Source organism: Rhinichthys klamathensis, unplaced genomic scaffold, assembly GCF_029890125.1.
Source record: "Rhinichthys klamathensis goyatoka isolate OS25496 unplaced genomic scaffold, OSU_Roscu_1.1 h1tg000281l_1, whole genome shotgun sequence".
NCBI classification, from domain to species: domain Eukaryota; kingdom Metazoa; phylum Chordata; class Actinopteri; order Cypriniformes; family Leuciscidae; genus Rhinichthys; species Rhinichthys klamathensis.
The window spans coordinates 7,531,058-7,549,321 of record NW_026606800.1 but is presented as its reverse complement, the minus strand read 5'-3'; the positions used below and the strand labels follow the sequence as shown (position 1 = coordinate 7,549,321).

Sequence of the window (18,264 nt, the reverse complement as noted above, 5' to 3'; positions counted from 1 at the left end):
ACGTAGGCTAGTTTTATTTTTATATTCCAAACTCCTTTAGGCCTACTTGCGTTGTAAGTTTTTACTCACTGCCCAAAACTAAACAATATCCAATAATGTTGAAACCAGTAAGCTGAATAAACTCTTCATATATTTATTTTAGCCTACTATCAAATTATTCATCATCAACAACAAGAAAAATGCAGGTAAAGAAAAAGTCTGCTTGAGTTCAGTAGCCTAATCCATCAGCATCATATAATCCAAGAATATTCCAAATATTTTCAGAAGTCTTACCCTAAAATATGAATAAACTATGAGAGGAAACATGAAATGGACATTAGAATATGTAGGAATTGGAGCAGAAAGTAAACACAACCCTTGAAACATGCAGTGATTATGTTGGCTTGCTGTGGTCTGTAATGTCTCTGACTTCATATTAGGATAGGTTTTATCCTATTGTACCATAGCTTAGTGAACTCTTAAGGGGCTGCACTTCATCTCAGCCGGTAATGGGCCTATGTGTTGTGACAGCGGGATGAGCTGAACATTTGACTCATTACAATGCATCCGAATGTTTTTTTAATCCTCTGTGAACAACACAAACCATGCACAGTTTTCAATGTCTATTAATGTTTTATAAAAATAATAATAATTCAAAATCATGTCGTTTCTCATCTGATGATTACAGTGGGTATTAAACATGTAAATAAATTGACACAATATCAGTAAAAGGATTTATAACTTAATTTAAACAAAAACAATACAAAAGTGCATAACAAGTTTTTATTAGCGCATAAGGATTAAAGACCTTAACAATAAAACTTCCAAATTATTTGCTCTTACAGCAACAAAATAAACCCTGGGTGTTAAAAAATTAGATATATAACTCTCAATAAAGTCAGTCACTTTTTTTTACCTCCAAAATTAATTTTATTTCACACTTGTACATTTTAAAAGGAGTAACGCATCACAACTTTTAAACTAGTGACATTAAGCCCAAAAGTATATTGTGTGAAACAATAAGGTGCGAGAATGTTACAGCAAGTTGTTTAACAACACGTAACAAATCATAAAATAATGCTTGGGAGAGAAACAGATTAAAATATTGTTCATTTCCACAGACAAGCAGTTATATTACAGGTCATCTCATAGGCTACTTAAGGTTAGGGTTAACCTAGCAAATATGCCAGTAGGAAGGTTAACCCCGGATTTACAAATGTACAAAGGGAAATCTTGAATCCTGACTACCCAGAATTAAAGTCTGAACAGTGGAAAAACAAGGAATAATCTAGGATTTCAAGTAATACTGCAGTCCAATATGTTGTTTTGATCCCTCCCAATGCTAAAGCTAACAACACAAACATTTACAGCAAATTAGATTTCAAGAATGCCCGATCAGCACCAGCGGAAGCTTCCGTATAATGTGATGATTTTGAGATGCTTTAGAGGCATGGATTTGCATATCATTTCATATGTTGCATAACTGGTACAAGTGATCATTTAAAATCTTGGCATGCTATATTCCTACAAACACTGAATGATCTACAGTGGGCCGATGCCGCCACTTTCGTCTGCACTTGGGTGTAACATCAAAGCTGGTGACCATCAAGACATGTGCTTTACAGAGGTTAACATGACGCTCTAGCCGTTCAGTGACCATCTCCAAAGCCTCTAAGTGCTCCAGGGAGTCTACCTCAAACGTTTGCCATAAGTCAACTGCAAAATACATCACACAAATACCATTATAATTATTGATAAGACAGGAGTTTAAGCAGAACCATAAACAACCCTACAGTTTTCTATCCTGCATTGCTTAATATTAGGTAATATACATAATCAAATATTTTTAACCCTTACATTCACGGGTCCATTTTCCTTGGTCCACCATCAGATGATGCTTGGCATGTTCCAGCTCCCTCTTGAGAGCATTATACTTGAGTCTCACCTCTGCTATTCTCTGCTGTCGATGCTCCAGGAATTTCAGCTTTGCACTAAAGAGGACTATACCCTGGAAACGTGGATGACAAAATGTCAGTTTCCCTCCATAAAAAAATGTGAGAGATCTGAGATTAGCATTTGGCCTTCCATCACACCACAGGTTTTTATACTAATGTAATATTACAGTTTTCCTATAACACATTTCATATACAGACAAAATCAAACACTGTATGCAGCTAAGTTATCTTGCGTCTAAATCAAATCTTGCCTTTAAATAACCCACAAAAACCACCAAATACACAGATACACTGAATTACACACTGTGAGATTTATTTAAAACAAAACGACCATGGTCGTTTACTACAGTGAATGAGCAGCAGCTATACATTTTAAACTCTGCAACATAATAGTACTACATAAATTAAAGTGAATATTCACGTAAAAAAGCAATTCCTGAACATACAGTTTTGGTTTTGTGATAACAATATTGTTTTGATAAAATTAATCATCATTTGAGGAACAGCATCTTTGCTACTAGGGATAAAACATTGTACACAACATTGTCAAATTTTCCTAAATGTGTACAGTACATTGTTGAGTGAAAACTGTAAAAATATACATTTGTAAACAAAATAACAAAATATTTCCCAAATTTTCAACAAAGAGTTGCATATTTTTCAGTAATAGAAAAAAACAAAAACAGGATGTATAAAGATTGCAAAATCACATTTACTCTGAATCAGTATCTAGTCTCTAATTTGTGTCAGAGTAAAAAAAAAAAGGAAGAAGAAACAGATTTGCAGATTGTGTGAAACTGGAATAATGTTTAAAGTTTTTAGAAATTAGTCTTAAGGCTGGAATACACTATTAAATCTGAACAGATTTCGGCACTTTCACGTTGTTCTGAACACAAACTCATGTTGCTAGAAGACGCATGACAAATTAAAACGTGTTCTAAAAATCGATCAAAATATCAAACATGTTTGATATCCTCTGATTGGATGGAATCCTATCCAATCCAATGCCCATCACACCCTACACGATTTTCTGTGAAATGAGTCAACTCCGACTGCCCAAAATCTGCAGATTGGCTCTGACTTTCGCCAACTAACGCCGACTCCTCCAGACTGCAAATCGGGCAAAAAACCTGGGCAAAAGTCATGTAGGGTATTCCAGCCTTCACTTTTAGAAAACGGTGTTGCAAGTCAGGATACTTGGCTAAAGAACAGATTTTCATGTCTAAGCAATTGAGTCAAGTGCTACCAATTTAACGGACCATACAACAATAGCAGTTTGTGAATGAAATACAAAGCAGACAGACAGACAGACATTTTTTCATTGACACATTTTGAACCTCACCTTGTTCCCTGCCCCACCTCTCTTCTGTACGCCATCTACATTATCAATCTCATAGACTTTAATTTCATAAGATTCAACAACCCCCCGATCCACCCGGTGCATTTTGGGCCCACTGAAGGATCTCTTCAGCGACTGGAGGTTGTCTTGAGATGGGCGTCTTATACTGGACCCTGTGGACAAAGACAATACAGTGAAAACCATCTTGTTTTTTATGCTAGAATACACTGAATTAGAAAATTCCTTACCTATGTTGGTTCTTTTCTTGGTACTTCTCGCCCCTTTAGCAGCACCGAGTGAGCAGCTCTGATCGCTGATGGAGTTGTGCGTTGAACTGCTGCTAATTGTAGCCTCACTGTCTCTTAGCATGCTTTCATAGCCACTACTGACCATACTGCTTCTGTTATAGAGTAAAGCCGTTTTACACATGGCAGGAGGCATCTCTCCACTGAGAACACTGGTGGTGTCGCTGGCATGGCCGCTGCAGTGGTATGGTGTCCGTGGAGCTGTGATCCGACTGTACGGGGATGGCAACGTGTGAACGAAAGGTTTCATCGTCCCCAGTTCCTCACTTTCATCTAAATCCGACCCACTTTGACTAAAAGCGGAAAGAGAGTCTCTACTGCTTCTTAAAAGTTCAACTCTTCCCTTCCTGACTGCACCAGGCGACTTCAAACCACCGCTGTCCTGACTTCGGGATAGGGAGTGTGTTGACCAGAAGCTTTGGTTGACAGGTGCTCCGTTAGGAGAAAAGCTTGAGCTCCTGTTGATCGAGTGTCTAGTGGGTTTGGGGGACAAGTTTGGCATCTTCTGGATCTTTGAACTGGGCATGAATTTATTAACAGCTGTTGTCTTAGAGTGACCATTTTTGGATGGCCGGGATGCATCGTTGGCATCATGCATGGGGAAGAACTGTGGAACCCTCCCAAGACTCTGACTAGCTCGACACCTTACAAAGTCCTCAAAGTCTTCTTTAAAACCAAGTGGGCTGGGTTGAGCTGGAAAATATTGTTCATCTAAAAGGCCTTTAGGAGCCATATCGATGAAAGCAGTCTCCTCGAGGTACTTGCTTTTAAGTCTTGGTGAGCTAGAATTACCTTTCAAGCTTCCTGTTGAGTTCCCGATATTACTCTCGTCCCAAGTTTGGCTCCTGCCGGATAATGCTTTCAGTTTTGCATTAAATAACTTGCTGCTCTCTTCAAAATGAGATTTCGTGTTGGTCTTAGTTTCAGTAGCCTGGTTTAGCATTGCACTTCTGGCTATTGCAGACTCTTCTTTTGTTTCTTTCCTTTTTAGGGTGGGACTGTTTGTGTATGTTGATGGCACATTGTCTTTGTTCCATTCCACAAGTCCGTCTTTCTTGGCATGTTGTTTCTCCTTAAGAGTTTCTTTTGGATTACATGGGTTCTTGTGTTCTGTGTTCATTTGTGGGCCATTCTTGATGTCTTTCTTTTTGTTTTGGCACAACCAGCTCTGCTCGGGTGTAATTTCACAAGCATTTTGTCTGGACTTCAAGACTTCACAGTGAGGGTCAAGTTTAGCATTGGCTCCTCTAGGTATCTCCTTCACATCTTCTGTCAGCGGCACGTCAGACCAACTATCATGCTGCGGCAGGTCTATTGAATCAATGAAGCCGCTTACCTTGTCAATATGTGGATTGATTTTTGTGTGTCGTACAGCTGCATCAGATGAGGCCATGGAGACTTCATTCTCTGAAGTTTTTGCATTAGAGGTGCTATAAAAACTTGCTGTTTGTTCTTCACCTATGCTGCCGATAATCCTTACAGACTGACTTCCTGGCGTTAAAGCCTGGAGAGAGTGAGACTCATGAATACTTAATATTTTTGCCTTTCCTTGCTCAGTGGCCCCATTTATTGATACCTCCTCAACCACGGTATACACAAGCTCATCATGTCCATTAAGATCGAGCGGCTGCTGAACGGTCACGGTAATGGTGGCCCTCATCTCTCGCTGGTTCTTTGCTGTACAATGTAAAACATTACCATTCAAAGAGGCAGAAACAGCCGGTGGGGAGCTCAAACTGGAAGATAGGGATGATGAAAAAGAAGAGGACGAGGTAGATCTCGGAGAACTCTTGCCGACAGGAGAAATTCGTGTCTCGGGTTGCATTGTGAAATCCGATAATCTTATCTTTCCTTGGTCTTCTAATTTCAGAGATAGTGAAGTGGGCATCATGTCCATTTTTTTATTATAAAGCTTATATTTGCTTGGAGATTGGCCAGACAGCATAGGATCACTTGGTTTGACTACATCTAGCTGTGCTGGACATGTATGAATAATCTGTGAATTGGAAGTACTTGGAATTTCCTCACTGTTGTGAATGATGGCAAATGTTTTTGATAAGTTTCCTTGTCTGGTACTATCATATTCCCTTTTGCTCAATGCTTGGATGTCCAATGAATTAGACCTCTTTTCAGTTTGGCTAAAGCGAGGTGCTTTATTCATTGTGTTCATTTCCGGATCTTTGCATAGATCCAACTCTGTTCCGTCTATGTTTCCCAGTCGATTCTGGAGTTCTGCAAATGTGTTGCACTTCAGACACTCAAACTCTGATTTATCTTGCAATATTGTTGGTGTTGACTCTTCTCTAGTCTTTTCTTTTGATATCTGCTTCATGCGATTGGCAATTGGTGGAGAGATTTCACAAAACTTCATCAACGAGAGCTTCTTGGACTCTAATTTGCTCTTGAGTAAGGATGGAATAATAGGCAAAACCTCTCTGCTTCTATTTGTAACCTCTTTATCTAGGAGGCCAGAAGGATCAACAGAGATAATGGTATCACAGGACTTGTCACTCCCAGGGTAAAATGCTGGATCACTAGAGAAACCAGGAGAGGAGAGATCTTGATCCAGTGTTCCTGTAGATTGGAATCTCAGCTTGGTGGAATTATTAACTTTCCTCTCATTGCCTAAGCTTCTTCCCCCGGGCGAGCTCGAGGAAGATTTCTGAAAGAAAGAAAAAAGTTAAAATGTACAACTCTGCCTAAAGTTCACATCACTTGAAAACTGGAGAACACATCCATAATAATAAATATATTTAATAGTTAGATTATTAAATTATAGTTAAATTAAATTAAATTATAAGTTAAAATAAAATAAAATACATTTCTTAATATAAAAGCATACCCTTGTCTTCCTTTTCTGCCTTCGCATTCGAGACACAGTCTGCATTGTACAGAGGCTTTCTGTAATGTCTTCAGATGAGGTGGATATATGGGCAATAATTGTTGTGGAGCAGTTGACATTGCTCAGAGAGTCTTGCAGGAGCATGGCTAATTTACTTTCCCTGTTTTGAACAAATTATAACTGGTAATTAAATGTAGCTACTTAAATACATTTTACTTCATTAAATCACTCTGCTTTATATTAGTGAATTCCTACTTTTATAATTGAGATATACACAAACGTACCTATTAGGGACATGTTTATGTCTGTTGAGATTGGCTGTGATAAAGTTTCCAAGCTCAGCAAGGCAAACTCCACAGTTGCTTTCACCCCTCTCCCCCACACAGCTCCCTAAATCGATCAGGCTCAGCTTGCTTTGATCCACATTCACTGAGGAAAATATATATTTAATTAATACAAGAAATTAAACAAATAATATTAAAGAAGCACCGAATGTTATGAAAAAGATCATATCATGAATGCAAACCAATCTATTTTATTATGCTGAAAATAGAAAAAAGTATACAATTTCACTCTCCTGGGTCAGTATCGCATGAGAAATGTTATCCAATAGGCCTTTGTTTATCAAGTCGAGTTTATCAAGATCTGTACTGAGAATCTGCACATGAACATACATATTATTGAACAACATATTAGAGACATGAAAACGCAACTGAACTCACTCCCAGACTTGGTGCTGCTCCCTATGTGCTGTTGGCGAACATGCAGGGTGAAGAACATGTGACAACAGTGTAGCGGTCTCCCTCCACTGCCCAACGTCCCACTGCGAGATGCAATAGCTGCATCTAATAGAAAAGCTGCTCTTTCTGGGGTTGGAGCATTTAGCACACTGTGGTTGCAGAGCTGGAATCAAGATAACACAATCCAATAAGGAGACTCTCAAGTAAATGGGAATGTCTCAATTAACATATCAATGAGTATGAATTAAATTTGTATTGATTGCTCATGAATATTGATAATATGCCATGCAAAGGGTTATAGACTTCATGCAAAATGTTTTTAAAGGAATATCACGGGTACAAGTTTAGCTCAATCAACAGCATTTGTAGCATAATGCTGATTACCACAAAAATGATTTGCACTTGTCCTCTTTTCTTCATAAAAAGCACAAATCTGGGTTACGTTGAGGCACTTACAATGGAAGTGAATGGGGCCAATCCACAAACATCAAAATACTCCCTTTTTGAATAGTATAAGCACAAGAAGCAAACAATATACTTTGTATTACATCCAATTTAAGAATGTAAGAATTATGCTTTAAAAAGAGCAAGTGCCTCCCTTTACTTCCATTATAAGTGAAGTGCCTTATATTTTTAAAGTAATAATCAACATTATGCCATAAATGCTGTCGATTGCACTTAACTTAACACTTAACCCTGAATATTCCTTTAAATGCTACATATGAGCACTCGCTTGAGGCTTTTCCATCATCCAACTAACATTATAGGGAATTTTTCCATGCAATTGTGCCCTCAGATTATCAGGGACTATTTTTTGCAAAGCTGCTTTGGAACAATATGCATTGTGAAAAGTGCTGCACAAATAAGTAGAAGGTAAAATGAAATGAATTGCCTGTATTCCACAGACATGGTCCTCTTTGAGGAAAGCATCTGGCTTATAGGTCTCCTTGCAGTTGCTTGTGTCAACATCAGAGAGTAAATCCCTAATGGCATTGTTTTCCCCACAGACCTCTACAGCTGACACGGAAACTGAGATGTTTGCCCATGTCTTGTCTTTCTTCCTGTTAATGAGCTTGAAAAGCCAAGAGATAGCACATGGAATGACACCAAGGCTTTGAGTACAACCATCATGACCAATCATGGTGTAAGACATTCCTGTAAAAAGATAAAAAGAGAGTGAGAATGCCATTTTTCATTACAGACCATCATTAGACAGAAAAGCCCCCCATAAGGGTTTTGCTAAATAAATCATCATTTGGAATGACAAAAAGCCACAGCTTGCAATATGCTTAAATATATGGTGAATGACTTTACAAACTGGGGTGTAAAATGCGTTGTGGCAATGTCATGACCAATTAAATGTAAAGCACTTTACTGGCAGTCAAGCATGGGCCGGTTTAAAAGATTTATGATGTCTGGCTGGGAGCCAAGGGCCAACATGGAGGCCGGGTAATTCAATCTAGCTAATAGAGAATGATGTCATACTCCAAATGCCATGTAGAGATTGTTCTCATGATTTTAGGAGGATAACAATTAATAACCTTAAAGGTAAATTACCGTGATGACCTACTGTGTAGCCTCTATGCCATCTCTTGAAGGAACAATATTTAATGCACATTCATTGAGAGGCCCCACAAGTCACAAGAAGTGACAAAAACATTTGAATCTAAACCTTTCTGCCCCAACACCATAGGACGCGGAGCTATGGAAGCCCATTTCTGCCCCAGAGTAAAAAATTAAAAGGTAATTGTGAAATAAGACAGTCATTCTGCAGCATATAGTCGCAGAGTTGCATTATGAAGATGCAAATATGAGAAAGGTCACGATCGTGAGATTTATCGTCACATAGTGAGATGTATAAATTTGCAATCTGAATAAATTTTTTTTTTAGTGTGAGAAATAGTCACATTTACTATGAGTAAAAAACCTCTACAATTAAAACTACAGAGCGTTGATCACAAAACTTAGCACTTAAATATTATTCAACTAAAACATTATTGGGAGATAAAGTGACAACTGATATGTATATGCATTTTATGTAAGCAGCCTGTTATACTGTAATTACAAGCTATCACAATTTCTTTCTGGCCATTTAAATAACAACAGCACCAAATTGCATATTTTCGCTCAGTTTGAGCGGTCTGACCTACTTGTCATTATATCATACTATTTGGGTCATAAAGGCCTGCATAAAACATAAAACACATTTGCAATTTTTTTATTTGTTAGATTTTCTTATATATACACTTACATATGTTTTGTCTTAAGGTTCAATAAAAGGTTCCATTTAAAAAGTAAATCTTATTTTTCTGACCATTTCCTATACGCCAGGCTTTACAGGGTAAAAAAGATTTTAATATAACTCACTTACCCACACTGGTTTGACCAAAGGTTAGGATGCAACCATCAGCCCCTGCAACCACACACTGAAGCACCTCACACAAGCTGTTCTCACAAACTTCAGCCTGAAATATAATCAACTTTTTTTATTTTTATTTTTTATGACAACACTGTTTAATCAATTGACAGTTGAACTAAACAGACATTTCAAGGACCTTTTCCCGGGATTTGGCATTATTTAGTCAAAATGCATTTAATACATAGAGAAATCAGCTCAATTGATTATACTGGTGAAGAATATCCAGATATTGAATATCTGCACTCAAGTGACCAAATCTGAAAGTGTTGCAGACGTTTGGATATTATGACTCAGATGGGCTCCAGACATTAGACAGATCAGTTTTCATATCATGAGACAGAAATAACAAAGCAGTGGCCCTGACCTGGGTTGAATCGTGGCCAAAGGCAGCATCAAAGGTGAAGGTCTTTGAGGAGACTGTAGTGCCAGCAGTCTGTCTCTGAGGGGTGAGGGTGGGTACATTCAGCAATGTGATCTGTTTCTTGTGCAGGTCCAGTTTGAAAGAGTAGGACTGGGAGGGATCTGACTCAGGAACCGAACAGACTCGCAGCATCACTTTGACCTAAAATTGGGGGGAAAACACAAAACAATATACTAATTAGATATTACATAATATAAATCTAGGATGTTTTTAAATCTACATTTAAAAAGTGCTCAATCCCATAAGGCAAAAATACATATTGTCAGATATATATTTTTAAATATAAAAAATGGCCAAAATATATTTTGCTAATAGTTCTTTTTAAAAATAAGTTTAAGTTACTTATATATAATTATATATATATATTATATATAATCTAATTATACATATTTTGGCCATCAATATACATTTATATGTCCAAAATATATTTTTTAAATAAATTTTGCACATTACCCAAAATGTATTTTAAGACTGAAAATGTATATTTGCTCCTTAAAGTACTTTTTGTAATATATTTAGCATTTGAATGTTTACATAATAATTAGTGATGTCAAATCGATTAAACACGATTAATCGCATCTAACATAAAAGTTTTTTGTTTACATGTGTGTAAATATATATTATAATATTTATATATAATTAAATATAGTGTGTGTGCACACACACACATATATATAATATATATTAATATAATAATATATATATATATAAACATTATTACTTATGAAGTCCTAAACCAGAGAATAAGACAGCTTAAACCACTGCGGTCAACATCAAAATCATCAGTGCGATACTTTTACTGAGACAAAAATGTCCTTGTTCCTGAAACTATAACTATAACAGTAATATTTAAGACATAAAATATTCCAATTTTTAAAGCATGATGTCATTGAACACACAACTAAACCGAGTTTTGGTTAATGCTTTGTCTGATATCGAATGCATTTGTCTAGTGATATTATCTTCTCTGTTCTGAGTCTGTCAAATCATATTTACACGAAATGAATTATTTAAGAACCCATTATCTCTGCTACAGTTGCTGGATGTGCAAAGCTGAGTGCGATCTTTCTACCAGGTGCTACCCTGAGAGCGATAATTTGAAACTCAAGATGAGTCCCATCAGTGTGAACTGTGAAGAGTGAAGTCAGGATGAGCTACAATTAAACTAAATTGATTTCCCTTCCTCAAGGAGGTGGTGTGATGGAATGGGAGGGCCATTAACATCACGTTCAAAGGTCTTCTCTAAAATGTGAGGCATCTAGAGATCAGCCACATCCCAAGGTCAGACTGAAGGACATCTAAACCATCTGTAAGTAAGGGACATTTGTCCTCATTCAGAAAGTTGTAGACAAAGACACATGTGTTTAAAGTAGGCTAATAGAAGCTGTTTCATTTACAAGGAGCTCATGGGGGCTGCCATATTAACATCACATGACCAGCCAAATACTACTAGTTTCATCTTGGTAACACTGTTATTGTACACCTTTGCTCACAGAATAAATAAATAATGCGTGCATGGGAACAGGACATTTTTACCATGGAAGCTGTATTCCGTCACTAAGGGGAAAAAAAGTTACACTTTTTCAAAAGGTTTGTGGTCAGTAAGATGTTTATACTTTATACTATTTAATACTTTTATTCAGCAAGGATGCATTACATTGATCAAAAGTGACAGTAAAGACGTTTAGAATGTTACAAAAGCTTTTCCTTTGCACTTTTTATTCAAATATTAGAAGAGCATTTTAGAAGAGACTTCAAGAGAGACTTACAAGAGACTGATAAGAGACTTCGTTCAAAAAGCATTAAAAAATCTTTCCACAGTAGTGTAAATTTGACTTTATTTCTCACAACTGTAATTGTCCGGTAACACTTAGGGTCCAATTCTCACTATTAACCAGTTGCTTATTAGCATGCATATTACTAGGATATTGGCTGTTTATTAGAACTTATATAGAACATATTAATGCCTTATTCTGCACGACCATTTTCTACCTCCCCTAAACCTACCCAATACTTAAACTAAAACTACTTTACTAACTATTAATAAGTAGTAATTATGAGTTTATTGAGGCAAAAGTCATAGTTAATAGTTAATTAATAGTAAGAATTGGACCCTAATCTAAAGTGTGACCAATTGTTTTTCTCAAAAATTTTAGACTTTATATCTCATAATGTGACATAATATCTCACAATGCAACTTTACATCTCACAAAAATTTCTTTATTTCTTGTAGTGTGTTCTTACTTTTACTTTAAACGTACAAACGTTTAAACTCATTTTTACTCTCAGGTAGAACACAGGCTTTCATATTTATACAATCAGTAAAAATCATAAAATAAACAATATTACTACATAAAATTGCTATTATATTATTGTCTCTGATTTATTAGCAAATGAACAGCTACGATAATCTAACAATGCAATATTACGTAATAACAGAAGCACCCATAAGTTTTGGTATTTTTTAGTAGCAAAATTAAACAATTAACATTTGTAGTAAACATTTCAGCCATACCTTCCCCATCCCAGGTGTTTCCTTGCTCTTACTAGCAGGTTGAAAAATGTTGGCAGGTACTGGAGGAGGAGACTTCTGCATGAGGCTACTGAAGTTTGTCAGCTGTTGGGAAGCACCACTTTCTGAGAACTGCCTCCCTCTTCTAACCATTACATTCAGCTTTTGTGCAGCCCTGTGGATGTTCAAAGATTTGACAGAGTTTAGCTTAGATGTGATTTCTACAAATCACACCTTTACCAAATCACAGTTTATTTTTTTATTTTCTGGTCTGCTCCTATTACCTGACAAAGAAAGACAAGGCAGCAGAGGTTCCTGAAGGTAGCAGAGAGGACATACTGGAAGAACGGGCTGGCGGCGAGGCGCCGTAGTTGCATAGGGCTGTAGAGGTCACATTCTCCTTCTCAAAAACCTTTCCTGCATGTAAAGGACTCTGGGAGGACTGAGAAAGAATCATCTTCACTGATATTGTTAAGCTCAATAACTAGAATAGGTTTTCATGCTTGAATGCCCAAAAAACATTATATATTTTTCACATATTTTACATAGTTGCAGCACCTCTCTTTCCAGTCTGTCAGTAACGCTCAGTTTAGTTTCTGCCTCTATGAAGCCCCTCCTTCTGAACAGCGCAATGTGCTCTGATTGATTGGCTGGACCAGTGTGTTGTGATTGGTCAACTCCTTCGAGCGAGTTTCCGAAATGTCACGCACCTTACCATAACAGCGAGTTTTAACACAGAACTAACGCAACTCAACCAGACCTAGTCCCCTTTATTTGCGTAAACCTTGGAAGAAGCTTTATTTCCCGGAAGAAAAAACCCGCAGTGTTTCAGGGACTTCAGAAACAGTGCTTATTCATAAATAACTCCCTTTGGAGTGCTTTGTAACTTTTCAGACCTTTTTCATGCTCAAACAGCAACATTACACACTAAAGAAAGTTTAAAATGTAAAAAAAGGTCCTCTTTAATACAACAAACTGGACAGACAATATGTTAATTCAGTTCATTGTTCTAAATAAATAACTAAAAGTCTTTCTGACACTGATTTAAAAATGATGGCTGTGTGAACACTACACCATGAACATGAGTGTGTTTGATGCACTGCAGTCAGACACTATTATTACGTATTGCCACTACAAGCTGAGTCATATGTGCAGATGAAGTCATGAGCCTTCTTATATGTGTATCAGCATACAGGCGATGAATGAGGCTGCAGGGGCTGACAGGACTTCAGTCCAAAATCTAATATTCAGACTGAATTTTGCCTATGCTTGAGAAAACCATAGCTTGCCTGCAGTCATCCACATATCCAGAGTCACTCCCTGCCTTTATGTCTCATCAATGCTTTTATCCAGCCATGCGAAATAGGAGCCCCCTCTTTGCTCCCCTCCATTGGCAGAATATAACGCCAATTAGCACTGGGAGCAACCCTCGGGCAGAGACGGCAATATTGCCTCAACTGTTATTCTTTCCTCTGTCTCTTCTTTCTTTCTCTCACTTCTCTGTACTCTAGAGAGAATCTAAAATTTAATTATGTGCACATCTTATTTCCGCAGTTACGCTTTCCATTAAAACATGCCTGTCAGTGTTGTGTTTTCGCTATTTCAAATAAAATACTACAAAAAGCATCTCGTCTGCTTTTACTTCATGCAATAATCTTTTTTTTTTTATTCCACTTCAAGGACAGAGAATTTACCTTGGATGTTTGTGTAATGAAATGGAGCTGGACTAATGGACTAGGTCTGCCGTCAAGCTCTCGGTCAGCGTCGCATAAAGATCTGGTACTGAGTGCTTATGGAGCTGTCTGAGATGTTCACTCTCTGCCGCACTTTCATAATGCATTCTCGTTTCATCTGTATTTACGAGCGCTGTGTATGAATATTTCACTGGTCATTAAATATTACAGCGATATTGATCAAGCTTCTTTTTTTCCCTGACTGGCTTCTCTGTGGTATGGATAAAATGTGGGTTTAACCATTAACCAGAAAAGTTCTGTATCTTCTGTATCTGGAGAAAATCAAGGCTGATTAAAGGGTTGTATATCATAAGATGGCACACATGACGTGTGTCCTGGTAAGTCCTGGTGGGCAGACATAGCTATGTATATTTAATTGATATACTCTTACATTATGCACACAGATGGTGTACTGGATATAAAATATGAAGAGCACAGAAAGGGCTTCTTTCTTTAAATTATTTGGAAAAGGAATACATACATATGTTCACCAAGGCTGCATGTGTCACAAAATCATTCTGATATGCTGATTTGATGCTCAAGAAATTGTTAATATTATCAATATGCTTCTTATTATCCTTCTTATTATGCTTATTTTTGCAGAAACCATGATACATATTTTTCAGGATTATTTGAATAGAAATTTCAAAAGTACAGCTTTTATTTGACAAAGTCTTCTTTACTATTGGTTTTGATCAATTTAATGTATCATGGCTATACAATTGTTTATTTCTATCTAAAAAAACAAACACTTTTGAATGGTAGTCTATGTTTAGTATTATGAAAGTGTTCACCAAAAGTAGTTCAGCCTAAAAATGGGAATTCTGTCATATTTTACTCACTATCACAACGTTTTAAACTTGTATGGTTTTCTTTCTTCTGTGGAACACAAAATAATACAATTTGAAGAATGTTTTAACTGTTCTTGTCTGTACAATGAAACTCATTTGGGTCCAAAACAACACTGGACCCAACTACCTTTCAGTGTATGGACAAAAAACACTGAAACATTTTTCAAAATATCTTCTTTTGTATCCCACACAAAAAAAGAATGTCATACAGGTTTAGAACGACATAAGGCTGATTAAACGATGACAGGATTAACATTTTTGGGCGTACCAACCCTTTAAAGACTTAAAGGGCAAAAATATGATCAAATACATAAAAAAATGTTTGACCTACCTTTTGAGATATTGAATTGATTCCTTTACATGAAGACAGGGGCCACAGGGACTCCAAATGTTGACGTCCTTTAATCCAGCAATCCGGCCTTGCATTGCTGGGCCTCTGATGGGGGTCTGAGACAACAGATCGGTGGCTTGAGGTTCTGGGGAGCGTTTGTGAGCCTGAGTCAAGGCTTGTGGATGAGATGTTGGCAGTGGTAGGTGGAGCCCATATGGCCCGATCCTGGGTGAGGATTGTGCGGATAGCCTCCTGCTTCAACTGGCTAAAGTGAGTGGAGCAGACGCCACAGCGTCCGTCCACGTTGCCCCAGGCTTCTACAGTACTAGCAGGTGGTTTCATGCTCTCATAAAGATGAATGAAGACTTTGGGATCCTGAGGCACAGAAAGAAAAATGTTGTCAGTGACTGTTAACTCAACATATCAAAAACGAGTAAAAGTAACTACACAGATTATTAGTGAAAATTGCTAATACAGTACTAATCAAAGTTTACTTTAATTGTTTTATCCATACATAAAATTATAAATATTTTATGAAATTAAAAAAATTATATTATATAAATATTGTAACATTATTTTCAAACCACAAACCCCTCTGGTGACATGATAAATAATCACATCCTTCTTTCTTATAGGGATGGTTCACCCAAAAACGAAAATTGTGTCATCATTTACTCACCTTCTTGTTGTTCCAAATCTGTATGAGTTCCTTTGTTCTGTTAAACACAAAAGAAGATATTTTGAAGAATGTTGGTAATGAAATAGTTGACGGCCCCCACTGACTTCCATAGGGAAAAAAATACTATGGGAGTCAATGGGTACGGTCAACTGTTTGGTTACCGACATTCTTCAAAATATCTTCTTTTGTGTTTAACAGAAGAAAGAAACTCATGCAGGTTTGTAACAACAGTAGGGTGAGTAAATAATGCCACAATCTTCACGTTTTTGGGTGAACTATCCCTTTAAAAATCTCATCCCTCCTTTATCCTAAATTCAGTAAAATTGCTCAAACATCTTAAATTTCATGAAAAAAGAGGTCAGAGATTTTGAGTTTACTAAAAAAAGGACAAGAAAGGATCCACTAACCTATTTCTCCCCACCACCAAATAAAAAGACACATGCCAGCCGCAAATACATCTCTATCTCAGCTGATCACATTATAGTGTCATTTACTTTATTGTTCTCCTCTGTAGGAACTGAGTTTTCATATTCCATCCATTATGCCCCATATTCCAGTGCAATCAGGGCTAGACGAGTGTCACATGAATCTCAGACCAACTGCAAAAGCTAATCGATTTAAACTCGTTTCAAGGGAAGGGGGAAAAAAGCATGCGCCTCATATGTAATTGAAATATGAGACATACTCTGGCTGATGGGGACATGCATGCAGCAGTCCACCGGAGATACCACCCAACACAAGGGCATTTGGTCCACAACTCAAAATGCATTAAAATGCATGCTATTCCTTTCTAAATGCATGCAACTTGATGATAAAGAAATATACTTACTTTGGTAGAAAGGTTTCCGTCAATTACTTGTTTAAACGCTTCCCCTTTGAATATGTTGAAATGAGAGATGCACTTTTTACACAAATGTCCCGTGTCGAATAACGTCTCTCTTTTCGTCCCAGTGGACTTGATGGAGTTGTATTCAGGAGGGTAACCGTTTAACGATTCTTTGGGCCATTTTGACCGTGAGAGAGTGTGAGTGAGGGGTGTCGGGAGTGAGCCCGCGCACCCTGTCCAGGGTGCTGCATGGGAATCATATCCTGAAGAGCCAGCGCCTTCGGGCGTGGGACGCTCCTTCTGCGCTGCATGTCCCTTCAACACGGGACTCATTTTAACGTTGGTCATCTGTGAAATATACATGCAACCCGTGCTATATTCATTTTTAAGGATCTTAGGCAAATTATATATTTTAATATTTAAACAATTAAATATTAATCATATTGAGATATTATGGAATATAACTGACCTTACAAAAGATGCATATTACTTATATTCAATCACGAGGCACGCAGAAGTAGTCACCTACTTACCATAAACCGCTGACTGCCTGTTGTTTCACAATCTCCTGTTTGATTCTTCATATTCGCTCAATAAAGCTCCTATCCTTCACAACAAGTTTCCATTCGTTTCAAATAAAAAACTATTGTGTTTCATGAAAAATCCGACTTTACTTGGTTAAAAAAAATGTGATGTCCTAGTGGCACATGCAGTGATTTCGCGCACCGCGCCTTTATGTTGTTGCAACTTGGTGATCCGGTGAGTAGCGGTGAATATTTGATTTATATTTACGCATACACAAAAAGTCCTTGAATTAAATCACCCCCTGCGAGCTGTTATTTAAGTTGCCGTTGATTTTAATATTCTACTCCTTGTTAACTTTCCTTAGGAAAACTGTGCATGCAAGGCATATGATAAAAAAATCTATATTCGTCCTTGGGTTGTTGTTGGATTAGGTCTTCATCTTTTTTGTTCTCCGTTTACAGTACCACCCACTTGTCATTGCTCTAAGGAATAGATCACACTGTTGTGGTTACCGTATGTTAAGATTAATCATGAGATAGCGCCACCCATCGACCAAAATGTAGATCTGCAAACGGCAGTGCTGCCCACATGCGGATTGATTCAAGACACTGCAAACTTTGAAAATGAGTGTAGGCTATAGTGTATTTGCATCGTCACACAGCACAGCACAATAATTTTGAATGACTGTGTTGAATTATGCAGAATTGAATTTAATCAAGCATTGAATAATTTGTAAAATTTTACAGAATTATGTTTGAATTTCTGGGTATTTTGGGGGAAATATTTTAAATACATTTTGTTCAAGGT

General features: G+C 37.3%; 1 protein-coding gene and 1 long non-coding RNA gene across 3 annotated transcripts; one reads left to right on the top strand and one right to left on the bottom strand.

The window, feature by feature from the left end:
* Positions 1–884: 884 nt before the first annotated feature.
* On the bottom strand, positions 885–17,569 carry kif26bb (kinesin family member 26Bb). Its single transcript, XM_056269167.1, has 15 exons — positions 17,466–17,569; positions 16,936–17,280; positions 15,428–15,802; positions 12,797–12,954; positions 12,516–12,687; positions 9,944–10,141; positions 9,532–9,625; positions 8,053–8,315; positions 7,143–7,323; positions 6,705–6,849; positions 6,421–6,580; positions 3,522–6,240; positions 3,277–3,446; positions 1,837–1,987; positions 885–1,695 (listed from the first exon to the last, which is right to left on the bottom strand). Exons 1-15 carry the CDS (start codon positions 17,514–17,516, stop codon positions 1,496–1,498), a joined length of 5,382 nt encoding a protein of 1,793 aa, XP_056125142.1. The 5' UTR covers positions 17,517–17,569; the 3' UTR covers positions 885–1,495.
* LOC130102994 (uncharacterized) lies at positions 10,897–14,425 on the top strand. 2 transcript variants are annotated; one of them, XR_008809314.1, is made up of 4 exons: positions 10,897–11,281; positions 12,554–12,689; positions 12,806–12,935; positions 14,193–14,425. It is a non-coding gene; the product is annotated as an uncharacterized LOC130102994 (long non-coding RNA). The 2 variants fall into 2 exon arrangements; XR_008809313.1 differs by having other exon boundaries at positions 12,551–12,689.
* Positions 17,570–18,264: the final 695 nt, after the last annotated feature.

Coding starts and splice junctions, on each gene's coding strand:
- kif26bb (XM_056269167.1), bottom strand. CDS start 17,516: ATGAAGAATCAAACAGGAGATTGTGAAACAACAGGCAGTCAGCGGTTT. Junction 7,324..8,052: donor ACCATGTCTGTGGAATACAG/GCAATTCATTTC, acceptor TCTTGATTCCAG/CTCTGCAACCACAGTGTGCT. Junction 6,581..6,704: donor CATAAACATGTCCCTAATAG/GTACGTTTGTGT, acceptor TGTTCAAAACAG/GGAAAGTAAATTAGCCATGC.